Source organism: Mobula birostris, chromosome 1, assembly GCF_030028105.1.
Source record: "Mobula birostris isolate sMobBir1 chromosome 1, sMobBir1.hap1, whole genome shotgun sequence".
In the NCBI taxonomy this organism is placed as follows: Eukaryota; Metazoa; Chordata; class Chondrichthyes; order Myliobatiformes; family Myliobatidae; genus Mobula; species Mobula birostris.
This window is the reverse complement of record NC_092370.1, coordinates 116,647,266-116,673,408: the sequence shown is the minus strand read 5'-3', so window position 1 is coordinate 116,673,408 and position 26,143 is coordinate 116,647,266. Positions and strand designations below refer to the sequence as shown.

The 26,143-nt window shown below is 45.1% G+C and overlaps 1 protein-coding gene across 1 annotated transcript in view; it reads right to left on the bottom strand.

The window, feature by feature from the left end:
- The window catches only part of emc2 (ER membrane protein complex subunit 2), a 150,119-nt gene extending 137,762 nt beyond the window's left edge, over positions 1 to 12,357 (bottom strand). The window contains exon 1 of the mRNA XM_072260810.1: positions 12,291 to 12,357. Within this exon, the coding sequence (XP_072116911.1) occupies positions 12,291 to 12,330 (40 nt within the window). The 5' untranslated portion in view covers positions 12,331 to 12,357. The remainder of the gene's footprint in view (positions 1 to 12,290) is intronic.
- Between the last annotated feature and the right edge of the window lie 13,786 nt (positions 12,358 to 26,143).

Genomic DNA, 26,143 nt, shown 5'->3' with positions numbered 1-26,143 from the left:
AAGTATTCATTTGATCAAAATTTTTAAAAAATCAGATGCATTAAGGTGCACAAAGTCAGGAAAGAAATCACAGAGTCCATTAGAGAGATATTGGCTTTATTGTTAGCCATTGGTGAAGTTCAAATGACTGGGGGGTGGCTAATGTTGTCCCATTGTTCAAGAAGGGTAGCCAGGAAAGGTCAGGGCACAACAGGCCAATGAGTGACTTCAGTTGCAAGGAGAGATTAAAGAATAGTTTTATTTGCCACATGTACATCGAAACATACAGTGAAATGTATAATTTTCATCAAATCAGTGAGCACTGGGCTGGGCAGACTGTAAGCAATGCCACATTGCTGACACCAACATAGCATGCTCAGAACTCACTAACCCTAACAGTACATCTTTGTACTATGGGGGGGGGGTACGGGCACTTCAGCAGTCAGGGCATCAAATTTAAGAGCAGAGACACTACGTTGCATCTGTTTCACTGAGACATGAACTCACTAAAGACACAGTGGGCACAGCAGTGCAGCTCAAGGTATGCTGCAGATCAACAGGAGACCGAATGGATCAACCTGCAGAACATTCAGGAAAGGCAAAAGGTGGTGATTTATGTTTCATGATAAACTCGTGGTGCTCGGACACAGCAGTCTTGTCATACTCTTGTTCTCCTGACTTGGAACATCTAATGATTAAGTGCCAACCCTTCCATCTATTGAGAGAGTTCTTCTCCATGATCCTGACCACAGATTACATACCGCCAAAGGCAGATGTTAAGCAAGGACTCAATGTATTGAGTGCCACAATATGCAAACAAGAAACAACCTACCCCGATGCCTTCACATAATATTGGGGACTTAAACCAAGCTTGCTTGAAGAAATCTTTGTTCAATTCTCTCAACATATCACCTGCATTACCAGGGGTCCCAACACACTTGACCACGGTTATACTACGATCAGGAATGCTTACTGTTCATCCCTGGACCGGATTTTGGGAAATCTAATCATCTGACTGTCCTCTCTTACCTGTGTACAGGCAGAAGAGCGGTTTTGGAATTGCTTTAATTTGGTGGACTGTGCCATGTTCAAGGACTCATTTGAGGACCTGAATGAATATACTACAGTTGTCATGGACTTTATAAAGAATTTCCAGGTATGACCTCTGGAAAGTCATCTCCCATACAAAGTGGCAGTTCTGGAACAAAATTGAAATACAGAAGAATGCTCCACAGCTGTGGCAGGGCTGAATGTTTTCACCTCCGACAAGCAACGTAAATGACAATAAGGTTTTACTCCCAGGTGAGCTTAATGCCTTTTTTTGCATGTTCTGACTGACAAAACATGAAAGCATCTTCACAAACTCCCACAACCCCTCCCCCCCCCATGACCCAGTGATTTTATTCTCTAAAGCCAATGTGAGAGCATCCTTTAGGAGGGTGAACCCATGAAAAGCACCTAGCCTAAATGGTGTACCTGGCCGAGTACGGAAAACCCATGCTAATCCACTGGCTGGAGTGTTCACTGACACCTTTATCCTCTCGCTTTGGCAGTCTGAGGTACCCATCTGCTTCAAGCACACTACAATCATACTGGTGCCCAGGAAAAACATGGTAACCTGCCTCAATGATTATCATCCAGTATCACAGTGATGAAGCGCTTTTAGAGGTTGGTATTTGAAGCATATCAACTTCTGCCTACAGAGTGATTTGAATCCATTTCAAATTGCCGACTGTCAAAATAGGTCAACAGCAGACACAAAAAATGGGGCTGGTGAACGCAGCATCTAAAGGAAGAGGTACAGTCAACATTTTGGGCCGAGACCCTTCCTCAGGACTAACTTCATTAGCTCTCTGCTAAGCTATGGACCATCTGGACAAAGATACAGACATCAGAATGCCCTTCATTGAGTACAGCTCAGCAATTAACACTATCATCCCCACAAAACTAATCAGCAAGCTCCATTCTCGGCCTCAATACCTACTTGGTAACTGTATCTGCAATTTCTTCACTCGCAGACCCCAGTCAGTACAAATTGGCAACAACAACTCCTCCACAACCACCATTAGAAGAGATGCACCACAAGTCTGTGTGCTTACCCCCTGCTCTATTGCTTTATACTTTTGACTGTGAGGCCAAGAACAGTTCCAATACCATATTTAAGTTTCCTGGCATCACCACTTTTGTTGGCTGAATCAAAGGTGGTGATGAATCAGCATACAGGAGGGAGATTGAAAATATTGTTGAATGGTTTCACAACAACAACCTCTCACTGAATATAAGCAAAACGAAAGAGCTGATTTTTGACTACAGGAGGGTGAAATGGGGGGGGTCCATGAATCAGTGCTCATTAGGGGATCAAAAGTGGAGGGTGTCAGGAACTTTAAATTCCTGGGCGTTACCATATCAGATGATCTGTCCTGGAAATGCAATTTCCCAAGAAAGTACAGCAGGTCCTCTACTTTCTTAGAAGTTTACACAGATTTGACATGTCATCTAAAACTCCGATAAAGTTCTGTAGATGCACAGTGGAGAGCATCCTGACTGGTTCCATTGCGGTCTGGTATAGAAACACGAGTGGCCAAGAACTGAAAAGCTGACAAAAGGTGGCCCAATTAATCAGAAGAAAAGCAGCATCCACCAAGGACCACCCCCGCCCCCCATATAATCCAGGCCACACCCACTTCTTACTGTTACCATCAGGAAGGTGGCCTTAGCTCCCGTACCACCAGGTTCAGAAACAGTTATTACCCCTCAACCATCAGCTGGACACTGAACTGATAAATGAACACAAACTCTGGAATCTTTCAAGGACTCTACAACTCATGTTCTCTATTTATTTATTGCTGCTTGTTTCTTTTTATATTTGCACATTTTCTTTATGTTGTTTTTCATTGATTCTATTGTATTTTCTTATACTGTGAATGCCTACAAGGAAATGCCTTAGTATTTAGTGACGTACATACTTAATAAGTTTGAACTATACAAGTTATTGGTAAAAACACAATTGGAGCATTGTGTACAGTTTTGGTCACCATTATAGGAAAGACATCATGAAGCTGGAGAGGTTGCAGATTTATGATGATGTTGCCTGAACTAAAGGGTCTGAATTGGATAGAGTGCGAGGTTCAGCCACTATGAGCCTTTATTCCTTGGGGTATTTTTATTCACCTCATTCCTGTCCTGCACTAACACAAGTATCCAATGCTTTTAGTTCAAGTAAATAAGTAAATTTCATAAAACAGACTTTCAGTGCATGTATAAACTACATAAATATACAATTTTCATCAATGCACCATAGAAACACTACCTACATGTTCTGCACATTACTGCATGAAACTGCGGTGTTGTGACAGAGCTCAGTACATCTCAGAAAGCAGCCTCCTGTATCTATAGGAAGAGGTGCAGTCGACGTTTCAGGCCGAGACCCTTCGTCAGGACTAACTGAAAGAAGAGTGAGTAAGGGATTTGAAAGTTGGAGGGGGAGGGGGAGATCCAAAATGATAGGAGAAGACAGGAGGGGGAGGGATAGAGCCAAGAGCTGGACAGGTGATAAGCAAAAGGGGATACGAGAGGATCATGGGACAGGAGGTCCGGGAAGAAAGACAAGGGGGGGTGGGACCCAGAGGATGGGCAAGAGGTATATTCAGAGGGACAGAGGGAGAAAAAGGAGAGTGAGAGAAAGAATGTGTGCATAAAAATGAGTAACAGATGGGGTACGAGGGAGGGGGGCCTTAGCGGAAGTTAGGGAAGTCGATGTTTATGCCATCAGGTTGGAGGCTACCCAGACGGAATATAAGGTGTTGTTCCTCCAACCTGAGTGTGACTTCATCTTTACAGTAGAGGAGGCCGTGGATGGACATGTCAGAATGGGAATGGGATGTGGAATTAAAATGTGTGGCCACTGGGAGATCCTGCTTTCTCTGGCGGACAGAGCGTAGATGTTCAGCAAAGCGGTTTCCCAGTCTGCGTCAGGTCTCGCCACATCAGGAGCACCGGACGCAGTATATCACCCCAGTCGACTCACAGGTGAAGTGTTGCCTCACCTGGAAGGACTGTTTGGGGCCCTGAATGGTGGTAAGGGAGGAAGTGTAAGGGCATGTGTAGCACTTGTTCCGCTTATACGGATAAGTGCCAGGAGGGAGATCAGTGGGGAGGGATGGGGGGGACGAATAGACAAGGGAGTTGTGTAGGGAGCGATCCTTGCGGAATGCAGAGAGGGTGGGGGGAGGGAAAGATGTGCTTAGTGGTGGGGTCTTTTGGTGCCGCTGTTGTGACTCCCGTCTCCCCTTCCTCCACCAATACCCTGCAATCCCGTCTCCTTCAGATCCCACCGTCAGCTCCTGGGTACTCAGAGGCTCCATCTTCCTCTCACCCCAACCCTCCCCCCTCCCGCCTCTGATCCCAGCTCTCAAGATTCCAGCCTTGAACTCCAGGCCGGGTCTTTATGTGCTGCTGTTGTGACTCCCGTCTCCCCGTCCCCCACCACCACTCCGCAGCCCCATCTTCCTCAGATCCCACCGTCAACTCCTGGGCCCTCGGAGGCTCCATCTTCCTCTCACCCCAACCCTCCCCTCTCCAGTGACACCCCTAGCCTCCTCCCTCCCCCCTCTGATCCCAGCTCTCATCCGTGCCGGGTCTTTATCATCCCCTCCGACCTTCAACTGTCGGAGGCAGAACGCTCTGTTTTCAGTAAGGGCCTCACGTTTGTCCCCCTTCGCCCACACTTCAGCGAGTTTCGTGTTCGCCATGATGCGGAACTTTTCTTCCGCCGTCTCCGTCTCCGAGCCTACTTCTTCGGCAAGGACTCTTCCACCCCCACCGATGACCCCTTCTCCCATCTTCAACCCTCCTCTTCTTCATGGACACCCCGCTCTGGATCTCTTTATCGCTAATTGCCGACGGGACATCAACCGTCTCGACTTCACCGCACCTTGTCCCCATTCCAACCTCACTCCTTCCGAACGCTCTGCTCTCCACTCCCTCCGCACTAATCCTAACCTTATTATTAAACCCGCCGATAAGGGGGGGGTGCTGTTGTAGTCTGGCGTACTGACCTCTACCTTGCCGATGCACAGCGACAACTCGCGGATACCTCCTCTTATTTACCCCTCGATCGTGACCCCACTAAGGAGCACCAGGCCATTGTCTCCCACACCATCACCGACTTTATCCGCTCAGGGGATCTCCCATCCACTGCTACCAACGTTATAGTTCCCACACCCTGCACTTCCCGTTTCTACCTCCTACCCAAGATCCACAAACCTGCCTGTCCTGGCCGACCTATTCTCTCAGCTTGCTCCTGCCCCACCGAACTCATTTCTGCATACCTTGACACTGTTTTATCACCCCTTGTTCAATCCCTTCCGACCTATGTTCGTGACACTTATCACGCTCTTAAACTTTTCGATGATTTTAAGTTCCCTGGCCCCCACCGCTTTATTTTCACCATGGATGTCCAGTCCTAATATACTTCCATCCCCCATCAGGAAGGTCTTAAAGCTCTACGCTTCTTTTGGATTCCAGACCTAATCAGTTCCCCTCTACCACCACTCTGCTCCGTCTAGCGGAATTAGTCCTTACTCTTAATAATTTCTCCTTTGGCTCCTCCCACTTCCTCCAAACTAAAGGTGTAGCTATGGGCACCCGTATGGGTCCTAGCTATGCCTGCCTTTTTGTTGGGTTTGTGGAACAATCTATGTTCCGTGCCTATTCTGGTATCTGTCCCCCACTTTTCCTTCGCTACATCGATGACTGCATTGGCACTGCTCCCTGCACGCATGCAGAACTCGTTGACTTTATTAACTTTGCCTCCAACTGTCACCCTGCCCTCAAGTTTACCTGGTCCATTTCCGACACCTCCCTCCCCTTTCTAGATCTTTCTGTCTCTGTCTCTGGAGACAGCTTATCCACTGATGTCTACTATAAGCCTACTGACTCTCACAGCTATCTGGACTATTCCTCTTCTCACCCTGTCTCTTGCAAAAACGCCATCCCCTTCTCGCAATTCCTCCGTCTCCGCCACATCTGCTCTCAGGATGAGGCTTTTCATTCTAGGACGAGGGAGATGTCTTCCTTTTTTAAAGAAAGGGGCTTCCCTTCCTCCACTATCAACTCTGCTCTTAAACGCATCTCCCCCATTTCACGTACATCTGCTCTCACTCCATCCTCTCGCCACCCCACTAGGAATAGGGTTCCCCTGGTCCTCACCTACCACCCCACCAGCCTCTGGGTCCAACATATTATTCTCCATAACTTCCGCCACCTCCAACGGGATCCCACCACTAAGCACATCTTTCCCTCCCCCCCCTCTCTCTGCATTCCACAGGGATCGCTCCCTACACAACTCCCTTGTCCATTCGTCCCCCCCATCCCTCCCCACTGATCTCTCTCCTGGCACTTACCCGTGTAAGCGGAACAAGTGCTACACATGCCCTTACACTTCCTCCCTTACCACCATTCAGGGCCCCAAACAGTCCTTCCAGATGAGGCAACACTTCACCTGTGAGTCGACTGGGGTGATATACTGCGTCCGGTGCTCCCGATGTGGCCTTTTATACATTGGCGAGACCTGACGCAGACTGGGAGACCGCTTTGCTGAACATCTACGCTCTGTCCGCCAGAGAAAGCAGGATCTCCCAGTGGCCACACATTTTAATTCCACATCCCATTCCCATTCTGACATGTCCATCCACGGCCTCCTCTACTGTAAAGATGAAGCCACACTCAGGTTGGAGGAACAACACCTTATATTCCGTCTGGGTAGCCTCCAACCTGATGGCATGAACATCAACTTCTCTAACTTCCGCTAAGGCCCCACCTCCCCCTCGTACCTCATCTGTTACTCATTTTTATGCACACATTCTTTCTCTCACTCTCCTTTTTCTCCCTCTGTCCCTCTGAATATACCCCTTGCCCATCTTCTGGGTCCCCCCCCCCACTCTTGTCTTTCTTCCCGGACCTCCTGTCCCATGATCCTCTCGTATCCCCTTTTGCCAATCACCTATCCAGCTCTTGGCTCCATCCCTCCCCCTCCTGTCTTCTATCATTTTGGATCTCCCCCTCCCCCTCCAACTTTCAAATCCCTTACTTACTCTTCCTTCAGTTAGTCCTGACGAAGGATCTCGGCCTGAAACGTCGACTGCACCTCTTCCTACAGATGCCGCCTGGCCTGCTGCGTTCACCAGCAACTTTGATGTGTGTTGCTTGAATTTCCAGCATCTGCAGAATTCCTGTTGTTTCCTGTATCTATACTTTTTGTTGACTTAGTAAAGCAGCTAGCAGAATAAAAAGCCTCACCCACCCTGGATATTCTCTCTTCTCATTAGGCAGATACAAATTTCTGAAAACACTCCCACCAGGCTCATGGACAGCTTCTGTCCCATCATTATCAGAGTCCTAAATGAAACTACCTTGTTAGATCTTGCACTTTGTTTACCCATACTGCATTTTCTGTCTTGATGAAGGGTCAAGGGTCTCAGCCCGAAACACCAACTGTTTACTCTTTTCCATAGATGCTGCCTGGCCTCCAGAGTTCCTCCAGCATTCTGTGTGTGTTGCTTTGGATTTCCAGCATCTGCAGATTCTCTTATGTTTGTGATTCGACTGCACTTTCTCTGTAACTTTTAATTTATTCTGAATTATGGCTTTTGTTCTACTTCAATGACTATATAATGATTTGATCTATATGAGCAGCAAGCACGACAAGCTTTTCACTGTTACCTTGGTGTATCTGACGACAATAAACCAACACCAAACCAATATATTTGTAATGGAGTCCATTCAGCCCATTGATTCTATGTTGGCTTCCATGCATATGGTGGACACAGCCCAGCCCATCACATCCACCAAGGGCGCTGCCACAAAAAAAGCAGCATTCATCATCAAGGATGCCACAATCCAGTCCATGCTCTCTTCTCATTGCTGCCATTGGGAAGGAGATACAGGAGCCTTTGGTCCCACACCACCAGGTTCACCTGAAGCAACATGGATAACTTGGGACACCTCAACTCTCCAGAACCTATGGATTCACTTTCAAGGATTCTACAACTCATGTTCTCAGAATTACTTTTTCAAAAATATTCAGTTTGTCTTCTTTTGCACCTTAGTTGTTTGTTAGTCTATGTGTGTTGTTTTTCATTGATTCTATTGTATTTCATTGTTTTATTGTGAACACCTGCAAGAAAATGAATCTCAAGGTAGTATATGATGACATATAGGTACATAGACAATACATTTACTTTAAACAAAAAGCAATCCCATTTGGAAGACGGTAGGGGAGGGAGGTTTGGCAGGAGGGCTCATTTCCAATGCACACCTCCAACATATCCTCTTCACAGATGCCCATCAATTCTCCTTGGATTTTCTTTTTTACCATTAATCTACCAACAAGTTTCTGGGATATGGGAGAAAAACAGCACATTGTGAAGACATGCAAACCACAAACAGACAACACGAAAGTTAAGGCTAAACCCAGGTCACTGAAGCCCTGATGTAGTAGCATTAGCTACTGCAGGGTACCATAAAAGCTGCCATACAGATGGATTTTAAATCTGTATGATAATGCTTTCAAGTTATTAACTTGCTCCATGAATTGTCCATCAGAAGTGTGACAGTCCATGGTTACAATCAACCTTTACAAGCATTGCAAAGTTAAAATGAACACATTTAAGAGCATCAACGACTCTTCAATAACTTCCAGTGATAAAGTAACAATGTAACTAAATATTTTGATGCACTTTAATAAAACAGGTGTGCATACATTTTCTCTCTGGAGTTGGAACAAAATTCAGTATGGCCCAAGGGCATTATGGCCAAGGAACTTGTGTACTCTAATCATTGGTGCACAATGAAAGATACTGTGCAGCCAATTGTAACACAGCAAGATCTTACAAATAACCATTGACAATCTATTTGTGTTAGCCAGGTTACTAAGAAAACACACCTGACATTGCCCAAAAGTATTTACCATACACTTGTTTCAATTAAGCAAACTATAAGGTTGCCAAATTGTCAGAAACACCAAACTAATCCATTGAAGCCTGCACAGGGAAGGGAAGGGAAGTGAATGAGCCAGAATGGGCCATCTTTATGAAGTCTGTGCACAAGTGCCAAAACAGATTTGAGCAAGTAGTACACAAGCTTCAACCTGTGACCCCCTTACAAATTCACACTGAGACCCCCTTATAAACTTAGTGGCATGCAAAAGTTTGGGCACCCCGGTCAAAATTTCTGTTACTGTGAATAGCTATGCAAGTAAAAGATGACCTGATTTCCAAAAGGCATAAAATTAAAGATGACACATTTCTTTAATATTATAAACAAGAAAACTTTTTTTTCCATCTTTTACAGTTTCAAAATAACAAAAAAGGAAAAGGGTCCGAAGCAAATGTTTGGGCACCCTGCATGGTCAGTACTTAGTAACACCCCCTTTGGCAAGTATCACAGCTTGTAAATGCTTTCTGTAGCCAGCTAAGAGTCTTTCAATTCTTGTTTGGGGGATTTTCGCCCATTCTTCCTTGCAAAAGGCTTCTAATTCTGTGAGATTCTTGGGTCCTCTTGCATGCACTGCTCTTTTGAGGTCGATCCACAGATTTTCAATGATGTTTAAGTCGGGCGACTGTGAGGGCTATGACAAAACCCACAGCTTGCGCCTCTTGAGGTAATTCATTGTGGATTTTGAAGTGTGTTTAGGATCATTATCCTGTCGTAGAAGCCATCCTCTTTTCATCTTCAGCCTTTTTTTTACAGACGGTGTGATGTTTGCTTCCAGAATTTGCTGGTATTTAATTGAATTCATTCTTCCCTCTACCAGTGAAATGCTCCCTGTGCTACTGGCTGCAACACAAGCCCAAAGCATGATCGATCCATCCCCGTGCTTAACAGTTGGAGAGGGGTGCTTTTCATGAAATTCTGCACCCTTTTTTCTCCAAACGTACCTTTGCTCATTGCATCCAAAAAGTTCTATTTTAACTTCGTCAGTCCACATGATTTGTTTCCAAACTGCATCAGGCTTGTTTAGATGTTCCTTTGCAAACTTCTGATGCTGAATTCTCTGGTGAGGACGCAGGAAAGGTTTTCTTCTGATGACTCTTCCATGAAGGTCATATTTGTGCAGGTGTCGCTGCACAGTAGAGCAGTGCACCACCACTCCAGAGTCTGCTAAATCTTCCTGAAGGTCTTTTTGCAGTCAAACGGGAGTTTTGATTTGCCTTCCTAGCAATTCTACAAGCAGTTCTCTCGGAAAGTTTTCTTGGTCTTGACCTCAACTTGACCTCCACCGTTCCTGTTAACTGCCATTTCTTAATTACATTACAGACTAAGGAAATGACTACCTGAAAATGCTTTGCTATCTTCTTATAGCCTTCTCCTGCTTTGCGTGTATCTTTTATTTCAATTTTCAGAGTGCTAGGCAGCTGCTTAGAGGAGCCCATGGCTGTTGATTGTTGGGACAAGGTTTGAGGAGTCAGGGTATTCACAAAGCTTTGAAATTTATATCACCTGGCCTTTCCTAACAATGACTGTGAACAGGTCATAGCCCTAACAAGCTAATTAGGTCTGAGACCTTGGTAAAAGTTATCTGAGAGTTCAAATCTCTTCCAGTGCCCAAACTTTTGCATGGTACTCCTTTCCTTTCTTTCACTCTAAAATTGTACAAAACAAAAATAATGTACTAATCTTGCTTAAAATGTTGAAAAGAATGTTTCATCTTTACAGTTCATCTTCTACTCACTTAACTATTCACAGTAACAGAAATTTTGACCAGGGGTGTCCAAACTTTGGCATACCACTGTATACTGTGAGGCATGACCTCAGGCTTCAAACATATGAGGATCTTTCTTCCACTACTGTCAACTCCCACTTATACCACCACTGATACTGAACTGCCTTCTCAACTGTCATAAATATTTTGACACCAAAATCTTTGTGTGTCAACCTTGTTTACCCACGCCATAGCCTTTCTCCAAATAATCCACAAGCTCTACTGCTCTGAGCTCATCTCCCCTCTCCCAAGCTCTGGTCCCCATTCTGTCCACAATCTTGCGACCACTGTCACCAATTCACCCCGAGCATCACTCCTCACCCCATCAAGTTCCAGCTCCAGCCCTCACTCACTTCATGGCTTTGCAGTTGTTTTCACCAAACCCAATGAGACCCACACAGCCCCCCAAAACCCACTTTCTCCACATGTTCTTTCCCAACCTTACCCCACCATTCTCCCCACGTGGCCCACATCCCAGAAACCCCACTCTTGGCACATATCCAACCCTAAAATCAATCTTCATTCTCCCCATGTGACCCACTGCCAAGCAGGCTCCCCCACTCACCCCGCGTGATCCTCCAAAAAGCAGGCCTTTCCCACTCGCTCTGCGTGGCCCACCAACAGGCAAGCCCCCCCCCCCACTTTTTTTTAACAAAACTATAAAAGTTTATTCACATCACAATTACACAAGGTACATACATTCAGTACTTACAAGACGGTGAGTGCACTCAAATTAAAATATGGTTACTACCATCCTCGGGGGGCCCACCACTCCCAAAAGTCCCCCATGTACTCATTGCGACCACATGCTCCCTCTCCAAGGACAGCTGGCGTGAACGTATCCTCAGAAAAGGGGCAGGTGGTCAGCCCAAGCAGCACCCTGCACATTCCACCACCTAGACCCATGATTTGCCAATTTAGCCAGGCCCAGGAGCATGCTCACCAGGAGATCATCCTCACGAACTGCCCCCTTCCAAACTAGGTGCCCATATATGAGGAGCACGGGACTAAAATGTAGCCAGAACCCAAGAGCAGCCCCTTCAGAAACTCAAACAGGGGCTACAACCTCTCACAGTCCGTGTAAGCTTGGTATCCTGACTCCTGCCGTCCTCAAAATGGACAGGTAGACGGGGTGTAAACCTGCTCAAAATCTGTACTACCCAATGCAACACCTTCCACCCTAAGTCCCCAGTGTACAGTAGAAGCACCCCTGCATAGAGTTCCATTGGAGACCCCCTCCACTGCGACGGTAACATAGACTCACCCCACGTAACCCACCCCCCACTCATCCCATTTCATTTCCCAACTTCAAGCAACTCTCCCCCACTCACCCTGTACCCCACAACTAAACAGACCCATCCCATTCCTAAACACGCTCAGTCACCCCGTGACCCTGTCCCCACTCTCCCATCACCTTGCCAGCACAATCACCTTCACTCAGCTCTAAGCACCTCACTCCCCACGGCCGCGCCAACAAAGGTTCAGCAGCAAGCCTATAAGTAAACAACCGGAACCCCAAATCCGCTTCAGCAACCCGGGAACAACTCACCCTCCCAGGTCACATCGAACATGTCCGCGACCGACGCCATGTTGTACGCTACATCACGTGACTCGACGCCCCCACGCACAGTCATCCCGCCCCTTCACCTCCGTCGTCAAATAGGAGCTAGCTGATTTCCCAGCGAGCGGGCGGTTCAGGGACGGGGCTTCTGTGCAAGTTGGCGATCCTCGCATCTGATTGGCAAGTTACCACCGCTATGTTAATCACTGAGGCAACGCAACGTCTGCACACGTACGGCGTCCGTACGTCACCTGTCGTGCACTGGTGTCTGCCGCCTCACCTTTGTCCAGAACCTCACCTGTTCGCTCTCCAGTACACCTGTCCAACTTCTGCGCCTGTATCCTTACTTCACCTATCTAATCTCCAGGTAAAGCAGGGGTTTATCGTCTGTCCCTGTATCCCTCCTCTCAACTGCCCTTCACACCTGGCTTCTTTCAGCGCCTGCACCTCTCCCTTCACCTGACAACTCTTCTTATCTGCGCAACCCTAAGACTGAAGCTATGAGAGACTGCAGATTCTGAAATCTGGAGCTAAAACCAAACTGATGAAGGTACTCGACCGAAAACATCACTACATATAAGTAAGTGATAATAACCCTATTCTGTTTTTCCCCCTTTGCCTCCACAGATGCTGCTCGAGTTCCCCAACCTTTGTTTTTTTTGTGTTTTTACATACCTTTCAGACAGCACTTGAAGCGCAATGCATTCGTCCCAGCCTTCACGTCACCCTGTCCTCTCTCCACACCTGCCCACCTTCTGCAGTGCTCCTATATGTAGCCATCCTAAAAAAATACTACTGCACCATCTATCTTTTCACCCTCACTCCTCACTTCACTGTGGCCATCAGCTTTCTGCGTGAGTAAAACTGCACAAAAACAACATTAAACAATTAGACATTTATTGGAGTAGAAATAGAAATGGCAGTATGTAAGCAGAAATATCAACATTGTAACCCAACGGAGGAACCAGTGAGAGGTTTTAATTCCAAAGGCTCCCACTATCATTGTAAATCCCCTTCATGCCCTTCCATTTCTTCAGCACTCAAAACATGTCCTGTTATGGAAACTTTTGAGAAATTGATTACATGTTATAAAGAATATCTCATTTTAAGCCTTGATTCAGTTTCTCAAGTCAGAGGAAGCTCATAAACCAATCAAACTTTGCTGTTAAAGGTTGATGATGCCACTAAAAGCATTTGATTGAATTACCTTGTGGAAACATGGTGCTTATTATTGCCTGCAGCAAGGTTGATGCAATGATGTGGGGCCAAACCCCTTTGCCTTTTCCATACAGAACTCCCAGAGATTTAACATGGGCTTAAGTTGCCTGATAAAGGCTTTAGATGCCACACTATGTGCTCTAAGAATCCTGACATGATAAAATTTCATTCCTAAAACAGCTATCTGTAGGAGGGCTAGGGCTTGTTATACAATTCAGAGCGGAGTGGATCTTTCAAAACAAAAGGATTTGCCTTTGTAAAGTTTCTCTCACAACAGTCAAAGTCCAGCCTCTGTTGGAACGTAGGAAACAGACTGCAAACAACAAGCCTGACGAACAGCAAAGAGCTGACTTATGATGGGGCAGTGTTACACTTGTTCTTTTCACTTCCAACTGAGAGAACAAATAGGACCTCAGTTCAATGTCTCTAAGAGCAGTGGAAGAAGTGGCTTTAAATATCCTTAATGTGGATGGATTCTTGATAAGTAAGGGCTGAGCTTTTATCAGGGAGAGGTTGGAATATGTTATTGTGATTACAATCAGATCTTATTAGTCAACAAAACTGAGAGGCCTAATCTTGCTACTGATTGGTATGTTGATGTATTATATCCAAAAACCATATAGCCAGAGTTTGTCATTGAAACATCAGTTAAAATCAACACCTGTACCTGGCTAGAAGCCCAAGAAGAGTTTATTTGTCATACATGCCAGGAAAGCACTAGATCCTTTTCTAATCTTTATGCTTTGGAGTTACAAAACATAACATTATGCACCCTGGACATTCTCTCTTCCCCCATATTCCACCAGGTAGAAGACACAAAACCTTGAAAACATGCACCATCAGGATGAAGGACAGCACCTATCCTGTTGTTATAAGACTCTTCAACGGATCTCTTGTATAATGAAGATGAACGCTTGAGCTCCCAATCTCTCTCAAGGGTTAGATGGTTCCTTTTGAGTTGGGTGTTCATGGGTTCAAACCCCACTGCAGGCATGCAGTGCAGGAGATATTCAGCACTGTCTTTCAGGTGCTTCATTAAACCAAGGCCCTCTCTGCCCTCAGAGTTAAAAATCACATGGGTCTGTTCTGCAGAGCAGGGGCTCTCTTGCTGTTGAAACCACATTTATACCTCTATCAACATTGCTGGGCAGATAACATGGTCAATTCACATTGCTGTCAGTAGGGCAGGTAGAATGTAAAATTAATTCAAAGCCAAAGTTTGAGTTTATTGTCATATGCACATGTGCATATAAGTACAGAAGTAATGAAAAACTTACTTGAAGCAGACACAGAGCATCATATAAGCAGTATACATATGAAAAACATAAATTAAACAATTTATTTAAGAAAGAACACAATCATAATATTTAAAAGTCCATTTTAATGCAAAATAATCACAGCAATCAAATTTGTTATAAACTAGTGATTAGGGCTCTGCAGGTTGATTCAAGAACCAAATAGTTGGAGAAATGTAGCTGGTCTTGAACCACAGAAATAGCTGTGGAATTTCTGGATTTTATATCAATTAACAAATCATAGCTGCAAGAAGATGGTATAGTCCAGATGGTGGGGATGTTCGATGATGGATGATACCTCCTTTAGATACAACTGATGGTGGGGAAGGATGTGCCCATGATGGGCAGAGTCCACTGCTTGCTATAGCTTCTCATATTCCTGTGCATTTGAATTGTCTTACCAGACCATGATATAATTCATCAAGATTTTCAACAGTATATTAGTAGAAGCTTGTTAGAGTGTTCAGTGACAAGCCAGATCTGCTTAATTTCTTTGAAAAGTAAAGACTTTGGCACACTTTGCTTATGATTGCATCTATATGCAGGACCTAGGTAGGACAGGCTACCCAAAATGTTAATGCACACTCTCAGTCACCGGACAGCCTTGATTCATCTCTGGAAGGCAAGTTAGCTAGTTCAATGCTCAGGAGAAGCGTTACACTATTTTTCACTATTACACTATTGTCAGTAACCATAGAACAGGCCAACAAAGGAAAAGAACAGAGAGAGAAATGGAAAATAGGAAAAGGAGAAGGCTACTTGGCCTGCTTCCCATTCTATATGATCCATTATCAAAGCTATGCAGCAAATTAAACACCTTCTAAAAAATCACCAAAGATGGAAAGTTCCTTCAGAGTTTTCAGTGAGATTTTACTTGTGAAAAGACATTGCTGTTTCAAGGGCAAATAAAAGAGTGCTTGGATGTCTTTCCACCATGTGCTTCAAATTGAAATCTAAATTAATACATGTAGGAAATGATTTTTTTAAAAAAACAGCGTATGTACAGTAAGTGATGTTCATATACAATTAACTGTGTACAAAATGAACTGTGCCTCTAGAGACTAGAACAACCACATTCCTGCCCTCTCCCCATACCTTTGATGCCCTGTGTGTCCTTTTAAATGTATTCAACATTTTCAACTCCACGGCTGCCTCAGATGGAGAGTTCTGCCTGTTCACCAACCTTGAGTGAAGAAATTTAACTCATCCCAGTCCTAAATCTCTTGGTGCCATATTCTGAGACTGTGCCTCTTTGTTCTAAATACACCAGCCTGGAGAAAAATCCCCCTTGCATCCAGAATTGTGTACCATTCCATGAGACCTCTTCTCATTTTTCTAAACTCCAGTAGATCCAGGCCCAGTCTGTTCAAACTCCTCTCATTCATAGGCCACCACGATGCTATTATAGATCAGGTCATTCAAGAGTTCAAAGTTCAATTCTGACGCCATTCTGTAAGGAGTTTTTGTACGTTCTCCTCGTGGAATGTGTGGGCTTTCTCTGGGTCCTTCGGTTTCCTCCCACTGTCCAAAGACATTGTAAGTTGTCCCGTGATTGGGTTAGGATTCGGCTTTGTCGGGGGTTGCTCAAAGGGCTAGATAATAGGTACTGTGTTCCGTCATCCCAGTTGACTTCTGTGGCACTCCCTTTTTGACAAGTTGATCAGGGAGGGAGACAAGGTGAGGTGGGAAAGGCGGGTAAATAAGAACACTAAAATAGCAGATAGTACTCCAGTTGTACAATTATGAAGACCCTGTATCACTGTGGCACGTCACCCCTGCTCCTATACTCAGAAACTGCAGTGAAGATAAACATACCATCTGCTAATGTAACTCCTCACTTCATGTCTGCTCCCAGCAACTGTTGTAGAAGAACATGTAGGTCCCTTCTACATTAACAGCTTTAAATGTAGTACCACTTAAATACTACGTCACTTTTTATTATTCTAAATAAAACTTTACATTTGGCTAAATTGTACTGCATCTGCCTATTCAAAGGTTCATTTTATTGTCAAAGTATAATACAACTCTGATATTTGTCTACACTAGACAGCCATTAAATACAGAATGGCCATGGGCGTTGATGAAAGAAAAGACATCAACTCCCCCCACTGGCGTGAAAAAAAGAAACAAAACAAAACTCGCAGACCCCTAATTCCCCATCGCCCGCAGCAAAAAACAGCCACAAAAGCATCAACAATCCTCGACGCATAACAATCTCTAACACCCCTCACTCGCAGAAAAGAGCAGTAACAGTAGCACTAAATCCCCAACCCACTCCCCTCTTACACACAAAAAATTAACAGGTCACCCACCCGCCAATCAACCACAAGAAAGAAAACACTGAAAAGCTGAAGGAAACCAATATAATGTACAGTCCAATAATCACATAAATTTCAGAATATGAGGAACGCCTTTTCGTTGCATAGGAGGAGAGCAGCTGCACAAACTCAGGCTTTTCGTAAAGAGTGAATGCTAGTCCAGGTCCTCACACCTCCGATATGGGGCCAAATGCCGCCCACCTGGAGCCAAACCGGGCTCAGACGCGCTAATCTGACTGCTGACTATCTCACACAAAGCCATTCCTGACCCCTTCCACATTCACCTCGATGCTTCAATCTTCCTCACCTCTTCAAGATGGAGTCATTCGTGACCCCACACCTCATCTCTGGTCTTTTCCAAAGTCAGCTTGTGTTCTTGGATCTTTCCGGACTCCTGTCTCTGATCTCCACGGGGCAGCTGTCCAGACACAGCACAGCGCTGGGTCCTTCAATCGAGATGTGAGCTGTATGTCACAGGCTCCAGCACAAACAAAACAAAAAGAACAAGCAGAGGCATAGAAAAAGTGAAATAATTGAAAAGTTTTGCTATCTGGAAGATGTCACCCGTGGAATTGTTGTTCACTGTCACCATCTTGACTGGAAACAACTTGTATAAATCAACTTGAAGCATCTTAGCATTATATGCACAACTCACAAATTCCTCCAGATCCATATCATTTGCAACACTTAAAATATTACAGGTACATCACTTCCCTATGAAAATGAATAGACAGTCAACATTTCAGCCAAAGCCCTTCTTCAGGACTGGAAAGGAAGGGGGAAGATGCTAGAATAAGAAGATGGGGGGAGGGGAAGAAGAGCAAGCTGGAATGTGATAGCTGAACCCAGGTGAGGGGGAAAGTAGATGGGTGGGGGAGGAGAGGTTAAGTGACAAGCATAGATGTGATGGGTGGAAAAGATGAAGAGCTGAAGAGGAAGGAATCTGATAGGAGAGGAGATTGGATCATGGGGGAAAAGGAAGGAAGTGGAGCACCAGTAGAGGGTGATAGACAGGTGAGAAATGAAGGTATAAGAGGGGGGTCAGAGACCATGGAGTGACTTGTTGAAATAGGAATGGGGAGTGGAACTAAATGGTTGGCCAATGCTAAATCCTCCCCATCCTGGACACAGCAAACAAGGTGGTTCCTCAATCTATATTTCATCTCACTAATACAGAGGCCTCACCAGGAACACCAGAAAGAGTAGAAGACCCTGAGTGACTTGCAGGTGAAATGTTGCCTCACCTGGAAGGACTGTTTGGGGAATCTGCCCATTCCCCTCCTCCCTCACCCCCATTTAAGGTCCCAAACAGTGCCCAATAGAAACTACTTAATCTTTGCTACATTTCAAACCCCGTGATGATTTGAAACTCCTCTGTTAGGCACAGTTCCAGCTTGTGCAGTCCATCATAAAATAAAGCCCATCATCAATGAGGGAATTCACATGAGACAACTCTCTCACTAAAGCTACAGGGCACAAATGTGCTCACCATATTGGCAGGTGTATGCGATCTTGATGTTATCTCAGTGCCTCTTCATGTAGTACTCCATGACAAAGTTTGGAAAGAGGAATTGTCATGAACAGCAGGATTTAAAGGATGTATGGAATGTGCAGGGAGAGTTAGCGCCTCTGGGGAAGGGTCCTGTTGTGTCCAGTCTGGGACAGCTTAATCATCTTTGGACCCTCTGGACACTCAGCTCTATCCTGTGGCTCCAAGTAGTGGTTTGAATATGACAGTGACCACACCCCGATACACTACTTTGACAGGTGGGTTAAACCATTCGAGGGCAATTGCTGGGCCTCATACCCCGATGAGATTTGCCATAGCACCTTCAATCCTGCTCTAATATAAATGTCCTCCATTTTTACCACAATGAGGCCATGCTTAGGGTGAAGGAACAACACCTCATATTTTATCCAGGTAGCCTGATGACATGAACGTCCATTTCTCCATTGGGTAAAAAAAAATCCCTCCTCCTATTCTCTTCTATTTCCGAAGCTGGTCTCTTACCTCTTCTTCTCACTTCCCCCTTCACTTGTCCAGAATGTGTGGATATGACATCAGGAGATGGAATCCAGGACTGACAGTCGAGGGCTATGCTGGACTCCAGGTGAATTGGAATTGATATTGGTGTATTTTTCTGACATGTATCGAGATACGGTAAAAAGTTTTTATCTCCATGCTGTCCAGACAGATCAACAACTCCAGAGAAAAACACACAAAATGCTGGAGCAACTCAGCAGGTCAGGCACCATCTATGAAAATAAATAAACATGCTACATAGGCTTACATACAACATTTTGGACCAGAAGAAATGGTCCAGAAGAGATTTATGGAATCTATTGTTACTATGTTTCTTAACAACTAATACCATTACTTAGCCTAATAGATTAGAATTACCACTGTACATAATTATCTATTTAAGTGTCTAATTTCCTTTTATATCATCTCAATGTGTACTTAAGAATGTATAAATAATTATAGTTTTAAATATATAAAAAATGGAAAAGGTTATAAGTGTGGAAAAAGTACATGACACTGAATTCCTTATCCAAATAAAAATAAAATTAAAAAAAAAAAGAAAATGAATAAACAGTTGATGTTTCGGGCTGCGGCCCTTCTTCAGGACCAGATAGGAAGGGGAGAGACACCATAATAAAAAGTGAGGGCCAAGGGAAGGAGGGCAAGCTGGAAAGTGATAGGTGAAGCCTGGTAGGTTAGAGAAGTAAAGGGCTGGAGAGGAAGGAATCTGATAGGAAAGGAGAGTGGACCATAGGAGAAAGAGAAGAAGAAGGGGCACCAGGGGGAGGTGAGAAGAAGAGGTAAGAGACCGGCTTCAGAAATAAAAGAAGAGAATAGGAGGAGGGATTTTTTTTACCAGATGGAGAAATGGATGTTCATGTCATCAGGCTACCTAGACAAAATATGAGATGTTATTCCTTCACCCTAAGCATGGCCTCATTGTGGTAAAAGTGGAGGCCATGTACCAACATGTTGGAATGGGAATGAGACTAAGAACTACATTTTTTAACCAAAATAAAATTTATTCATACTAAAAATTATTTACAAGAATAAACTATTCAATGCCTTTTCATTCCTTCCTCACATGGTCAATGCTTTCCGTACTGTTCTGTTACATTCATAGACATTAATAGTACTGCTGGCACTGATGTGGCACTCTGAGGTGGTATACTAACCACTACAACAATTGAGAGGCTCACTGTACAGTAGGAGAATAACCCCGACACTGTGGTCCTTCCCACTGAGCCCAAATGGTGGCCGCACCAAGCTTCAATGTGTCCCTCATCACATACTCCAGCAGACCAGAATGCAGCAGTCGGCAGCATTCTTCAACGGATATCTTGATGTGCTGGTAGACCAGAGAGTAGCTTTCACCAAGATGATGATCTGCCAGCAGCACTTGACATTTTTCTCCTTGTGCATCCCTAGGAATCGCCCTCTGTTATGCAACTGCTCAGGATGAAATGCAACACAGGCCCTTTTGTCTATCTCCAGACCTCTTCGCATATTCTGCATAGAGGTGAGCTACAGTGACCCCACAACGGTCATCCTGCAGACCACAGCACCAGTAGAGAGGACCAAGAAGATATGGGCAAGGGAGGCACAGGAGCGCTTATAGGACTGCTTTCAGTCAGTGGACTGGACAGTAGTCAAGGATCCATCTTCGAGTCTGAATGAATATGCCACAGTTATCACTGACTTCATTAAAACCTCTGTGGTTGAATGCATGCCTATGAGAACATACTGTACATACCTGAATTAAGAGCCATGAATGAACCAGAGGAGTCATCGTCTGCTGAGGGCTGGATCTATGGCATTCAACTTCTGGTGATCCAGAAGGCCACGTACGACTTACAGAGGACTAACTCAAGAGCAAAAGAACAATTCCGATTGAGGTTAGAGGTGGAATTGGATGCATGTCAACTCTGGCAGGGTTTGCAGAACATTACATCCTACAAAGTGAAACCTAACATCATGAATGACTGTGAAGCTTCACTCCCAGATGAGTTCAACGTCTCTTATGCTCACTTTGAAAAGGAGAATAAAATTACAACAGTATACCAACAGTATCCTGTGATCTCTGTCATGGAGGCTGACCTGTTTCAAGAGAGTGAACCCTCGCAAGGTGACAGGCCTCGATGGTGTACCTGGTGGGGCTCTGAAAACCTGTACCAGCCAACTGGCTAGTGTGTTCAAAGACATTATCAATCTCTCATTGCTACAGTTGGAAGTTCTCACCTGTACTACAAAAGAGAAACAATTATACCAGTGCCCAAGAAGAGCAGTGTGAGTTGCCTTAATGACCACATCTACAGTGATGAAGTTGGTTATGGGTTATTAGAATAATCAGGTCTCAGCAAGGACCTGGACCGTTGCAATTTGCCTATCACCACAATAGGTGTACAGTGGATGCAATCTCATTGGCTCTTCATCCAGCCTTGGATCACCTGGAAAATACTAATACTTATGTCAGGCTGTTACGTATTGACTACATCTCAATGTTTGTAGCTGTTTGCATGCGACAGCGGCCACACCCCGGGCAATGGCTTCAACAAGTCGGCTAAACCAGGTGAGAGTAGTTGACGGGTCTCAAACCCTCATGTGAAGACAGACTCTGGCGGATTGAGCAGACGAGACCAATGGAAGGTCCAATAGTGAAGAAGGTTGTCTCTGCAAGCGTCATGGAATGTGTAGAGCGGACAAGACACAGAAGACGTCGTGGTCATCCACTGCACCTAGTCCCATCTCCAGTCATCTCAACTCTGTCTTGCCACTGGATCCAGATGGGAACTGGGAAGAGAGAGTGAGACTGGCGCTGCGCAACTTTCCCTCACTTAAATGCATATCACGTGCTAGTCTCGACACCGTCATAATAGTGTTGAGGTCCTCATCAACGTTGACGACGGACGAACACACATCTCAATGTTTAACACAATCATTCTCACAGTTTTGATCAAAAAGCTCCAAAACCTGGGCCTCTATACAACCATTGTAGGCTGAATCTCAGATGGTGAGGAGAAGGCATACAGAAGTGAGATATAACAGCTGGTAGAGTGGCATCGCAACAACAGCCTTGCACTCAACTTCTGTAAGACCAAAGAATTGATAGTGGACTTCAGAAAGGGTAAGGCGAGGGAACACATACCAGTCCTCATAGAGATCAGAAGTGGAAAGGGTGATCAGTCTCAAGTTCCTGGGCGTCAATATCTCTGAGGATCTATCCTGGGCCCAACATATTGATGCAGTTACAAAGAAGGCACGACAGCAGCTGTAACTCATTAGGAATTTGAGGAGATTTGGTTTGTCACTAAAGACACTCGCAAATTTCTACTCATGTACCATGGAGAGCATTCTAACAGGCTGCATCACCATCTAGTATGGGTGGAGGCACTGAACAGGATCAAAATAAGCTGCAGAAAGTTGTAAACTCAGTCAGCTCTATCATGGGCACTAGCATCCCTAGCATCCAGGACATCTTCAAGGAGCGATGCCTCAAAAACACAGCATCCATCATTAAGGACCCCCATCACCTAAGACTTGCCTTCTTTTCATTGCTACCATCAGGGAGAAGTTACAGGAGCCTGAAGGCATACACTTAACGATTCAGGAATAGCTTCTTCCCCTCTGCCATCAGATTTCTGAATGGACATTGAACCCATGAACACAACCTCTCTAGTCTTGTTGCACTACTTATTCAATTTAACTTTTTTAATATGTATATACATCTTACTGAAATTTAAAGTTTGTCTTATTATTATGTGTTGCAATGTACCCCTGCATAACAACAAATTTCATGACATATGCCAGTGATATTAAACCTGATTCTGATTCTGATTCTGATACAGACTGGCAAAGAAGGATCTAAAGATCCTAATGTAGATAGATAGATACTTTATTGAGCCGAAAGTAAATTACAGTGTCACAGTAATACAGTGCACAGATATACAAATATTAGAAGAGAAGTAAGAAAGAATATAAAAATAAGTTACCTCTAACAGTCTAATGGGGTGGGGGGGGGTCATCACTTCTCTGGCTATAAGTTAACTCATTATAGAGCCATTATAGGGGTATATGGGGTGTCAGGGAAGGGTAGCACCTCTGGTGGGGGAACATGTCGCGTCCTTTTCAGGGCGGTTAGTCCATCTTTGGTCCCCACCTGGCACTCAGCTCTCACCTGTGGCTCCTCGTAGCTGTTTGCATGTGACAGCGGCCACACCCCAGGCAACGGCTTCGACAAGCCGGCTAAACCAGGTGAGGGTAGCCGACGGGTCTCAAACCCTCGGTGAGATAGGGAGTTGTCTATCCCAGCATGTGAAGACAGACTCCGGCAGATTGAACGGACGAGACCAATGGAAGGTCCAACGGTCAAGAAGGCGGTCTCTGCAAGCGTCATGGAATGTGTAGAGCAGGACAAGACACAGAAGACGTCCTGGTCATCCACTGTGCCTAGTCCCATCTCCAGCTGTCTAGACTCTGTCTTGCCACTGGACCCAGATGGGAATTGGGAAGAGAGAGTGAGGCTGACGCTGCGCAACTCTCCCTCACTTAAATCCAAATCACACGCTAGTCTCGACACCATCATTATGGTGTCGAGGTCCTCATCGACGTCAACGATGGACGAACAACATGGAGCCTAATGGCTGAGAGTAAGAATGACCTCGCTTTATACTCTTTGGAGCAGCACAGTTGTCTTAGTCTATTATTACTAAAAGTGCTCCTCTGCTCAGTCAAGATGGCATGCAGAGGGTGAGAAGCATTGTCCAGAATTGCCAGAATTTTCAGCAGGGTTCTTTGTACTACCACAGCATCCACCGTGTCCATTTTGACTCCTATAACAGAGCCAACTTTTATAATCAGTTTATTGAGCCTGTTGGCATCACCTGTGCTGATGCCATTTTCCCAGCACACCACCACATAGAAGATTGTACTGGCGACAACAGACTGGTAGAACATGTGAAGGAGATGCCTGCACACTCCAAAGGACATCAGTCTCCTCAGGAAGTAGGGGCAACTCTGGCCCTTCTTGTACACATCATCTGTGTTGGTGCTCCACTCAAGTCTGTCATCCAGGTGCACCCCCAGGTATTTGCAGGTTCTCACCACATCCACGTTCTCATCAACAATAGTTACAGGGAGCAGTGCAGGCTTAGTCTGCCTAAAGTCCATCACCATCCTATTTGTCTTAATGAGGTTGAGCTGCAGATGATTCAGCTTGCACCATTTGACAAAGTCCTAAACCTGGGCCCTGTATGTATCCTCCTGTCCTCCCTTTATACACCCAACTATTGCTGAGTCATCAGAGAATTTCTGCAGATGACAAACCTGAGGTATACCAGGTAAACAAGAAGGGAGCCAGTACAGTCCCCTGTGGGGCCCCAGTGCTACTTATAGCTATGTCTGACACACAGCTCTGAAGCTGCACAAACTGGGCTGCCAGTCAAATAGTCCATTATCCAGGATACAATGGAAGCGGCAAACTGCATTAAATGGAGCTTTTCCCCCAGCAATGAGGACTGTATGGTATCAAAGGCACTTGAGAAATCAAAAAATATGATCCTTATAGTGCTACCCTGCTTATCTAATTGGAATAGCCTCTGTTCAGCAGATAGATGACAGCATCATCAACTCCAATGTGCTCCTGGTAAACAAACTGCAGGGGATTGAGGGCTAATTTGACCAGGGGTCGGAGGTGAGCCAGGAACAACCCCTCTAGGGTCTTCACGATGTGTGAGGTCAGGACCAATGGATGGTAGTCATTCAAATCTTACGGTTGGCCCTTCTTTTTGTTCGTATGTCCATCTGTGAGGATGCGACTGAGCTGCCTACTTCCTTAATGTTGTGGATCACAGAGCTCCTCCTGTGAATCTTGGAAGAAGAAATGTGAGCACGTCTCATTCTGTTCTACAGTGTGGACCCTGGATCGGAAGATGATCTTGGAGGATTTGGCAGTGAAGTGCTGGGCTTGTTGGCTTTTCACTTCTCGTAACTTCTCCCTCACATCCACCCACTTTGACTGCTGAAGGAGAATTTGCTGCAACTGTCTGTATTTTACACAGTTTCCTCTGACCCTACCTTGCTTTAGAACATAGGACATAGAATAGTACAGCACAGTACAGGCCCTTCAGCCCACAATGTTGTGCCGACCCTCAAACCCTGCCTCCCATATAACCCCACACCTTAAATTCCTCCATATACCTGTCTAGTAGTCTCTTAAATTTCACTAGTGTATCTGCCTCCACCACTGACTCAGGCAGTGCGTTCCACGCACCAACCACTCCCTGAGTGAAAAACCTTCCTCTAATATCTCCCTTGAAGTTCCCACCCCTTACCTTAAAGGCATGTCCTCTTGTATTGAGCAGTGGTGCCCTGGGGAAGAGGCTCTGGCTATCCACTCTATCTATTCCTCTTATTATCTTGTACACCTCTATCATGTCTCCTCTCATCCTCCTTCTCTCCAAAGAGTAAAGCCCTAGCTCCCTTAATCTCTGATTATAATGCATACTCTCTAAACCAGGCAGCATCCTGGTAAATCTCCTCTGTACCCTTTCCAATGCTTCCACGTCCTTCGTATAGTGAGGTGACCAGAACTGGACACAATACTCCAAGTGTGGCCTAACCAGAGTTTTATAGAGCTGCATCATTACATCGCAACTCTTAAACTCTATCCCTCGACTTATGAAAGCTAACACCCCATAAGTTTTCTTAACTACCCTATCCACCTGTGAGGCAACTTTCAGGGATCTGTGGACATGTATCCCGAGATCCCTCTGCTCCTCCGCACTACCAAGTATCCTGCCATTTACTTTGTACTCTGCCTTGGAGTTTTTCCTTCCAAAGTGTGCCACCTCACACTTCTCCGGTTTGAACTCCATCTGCCACTTCTCAGCCCACTTCTGCATCCTATCAATGTCGTTCTGCAATCTTCGACAATCCTCTACACTATCTACACCACCACCAACCTTTGTGTCGTCTGCAAACTTGCCAACC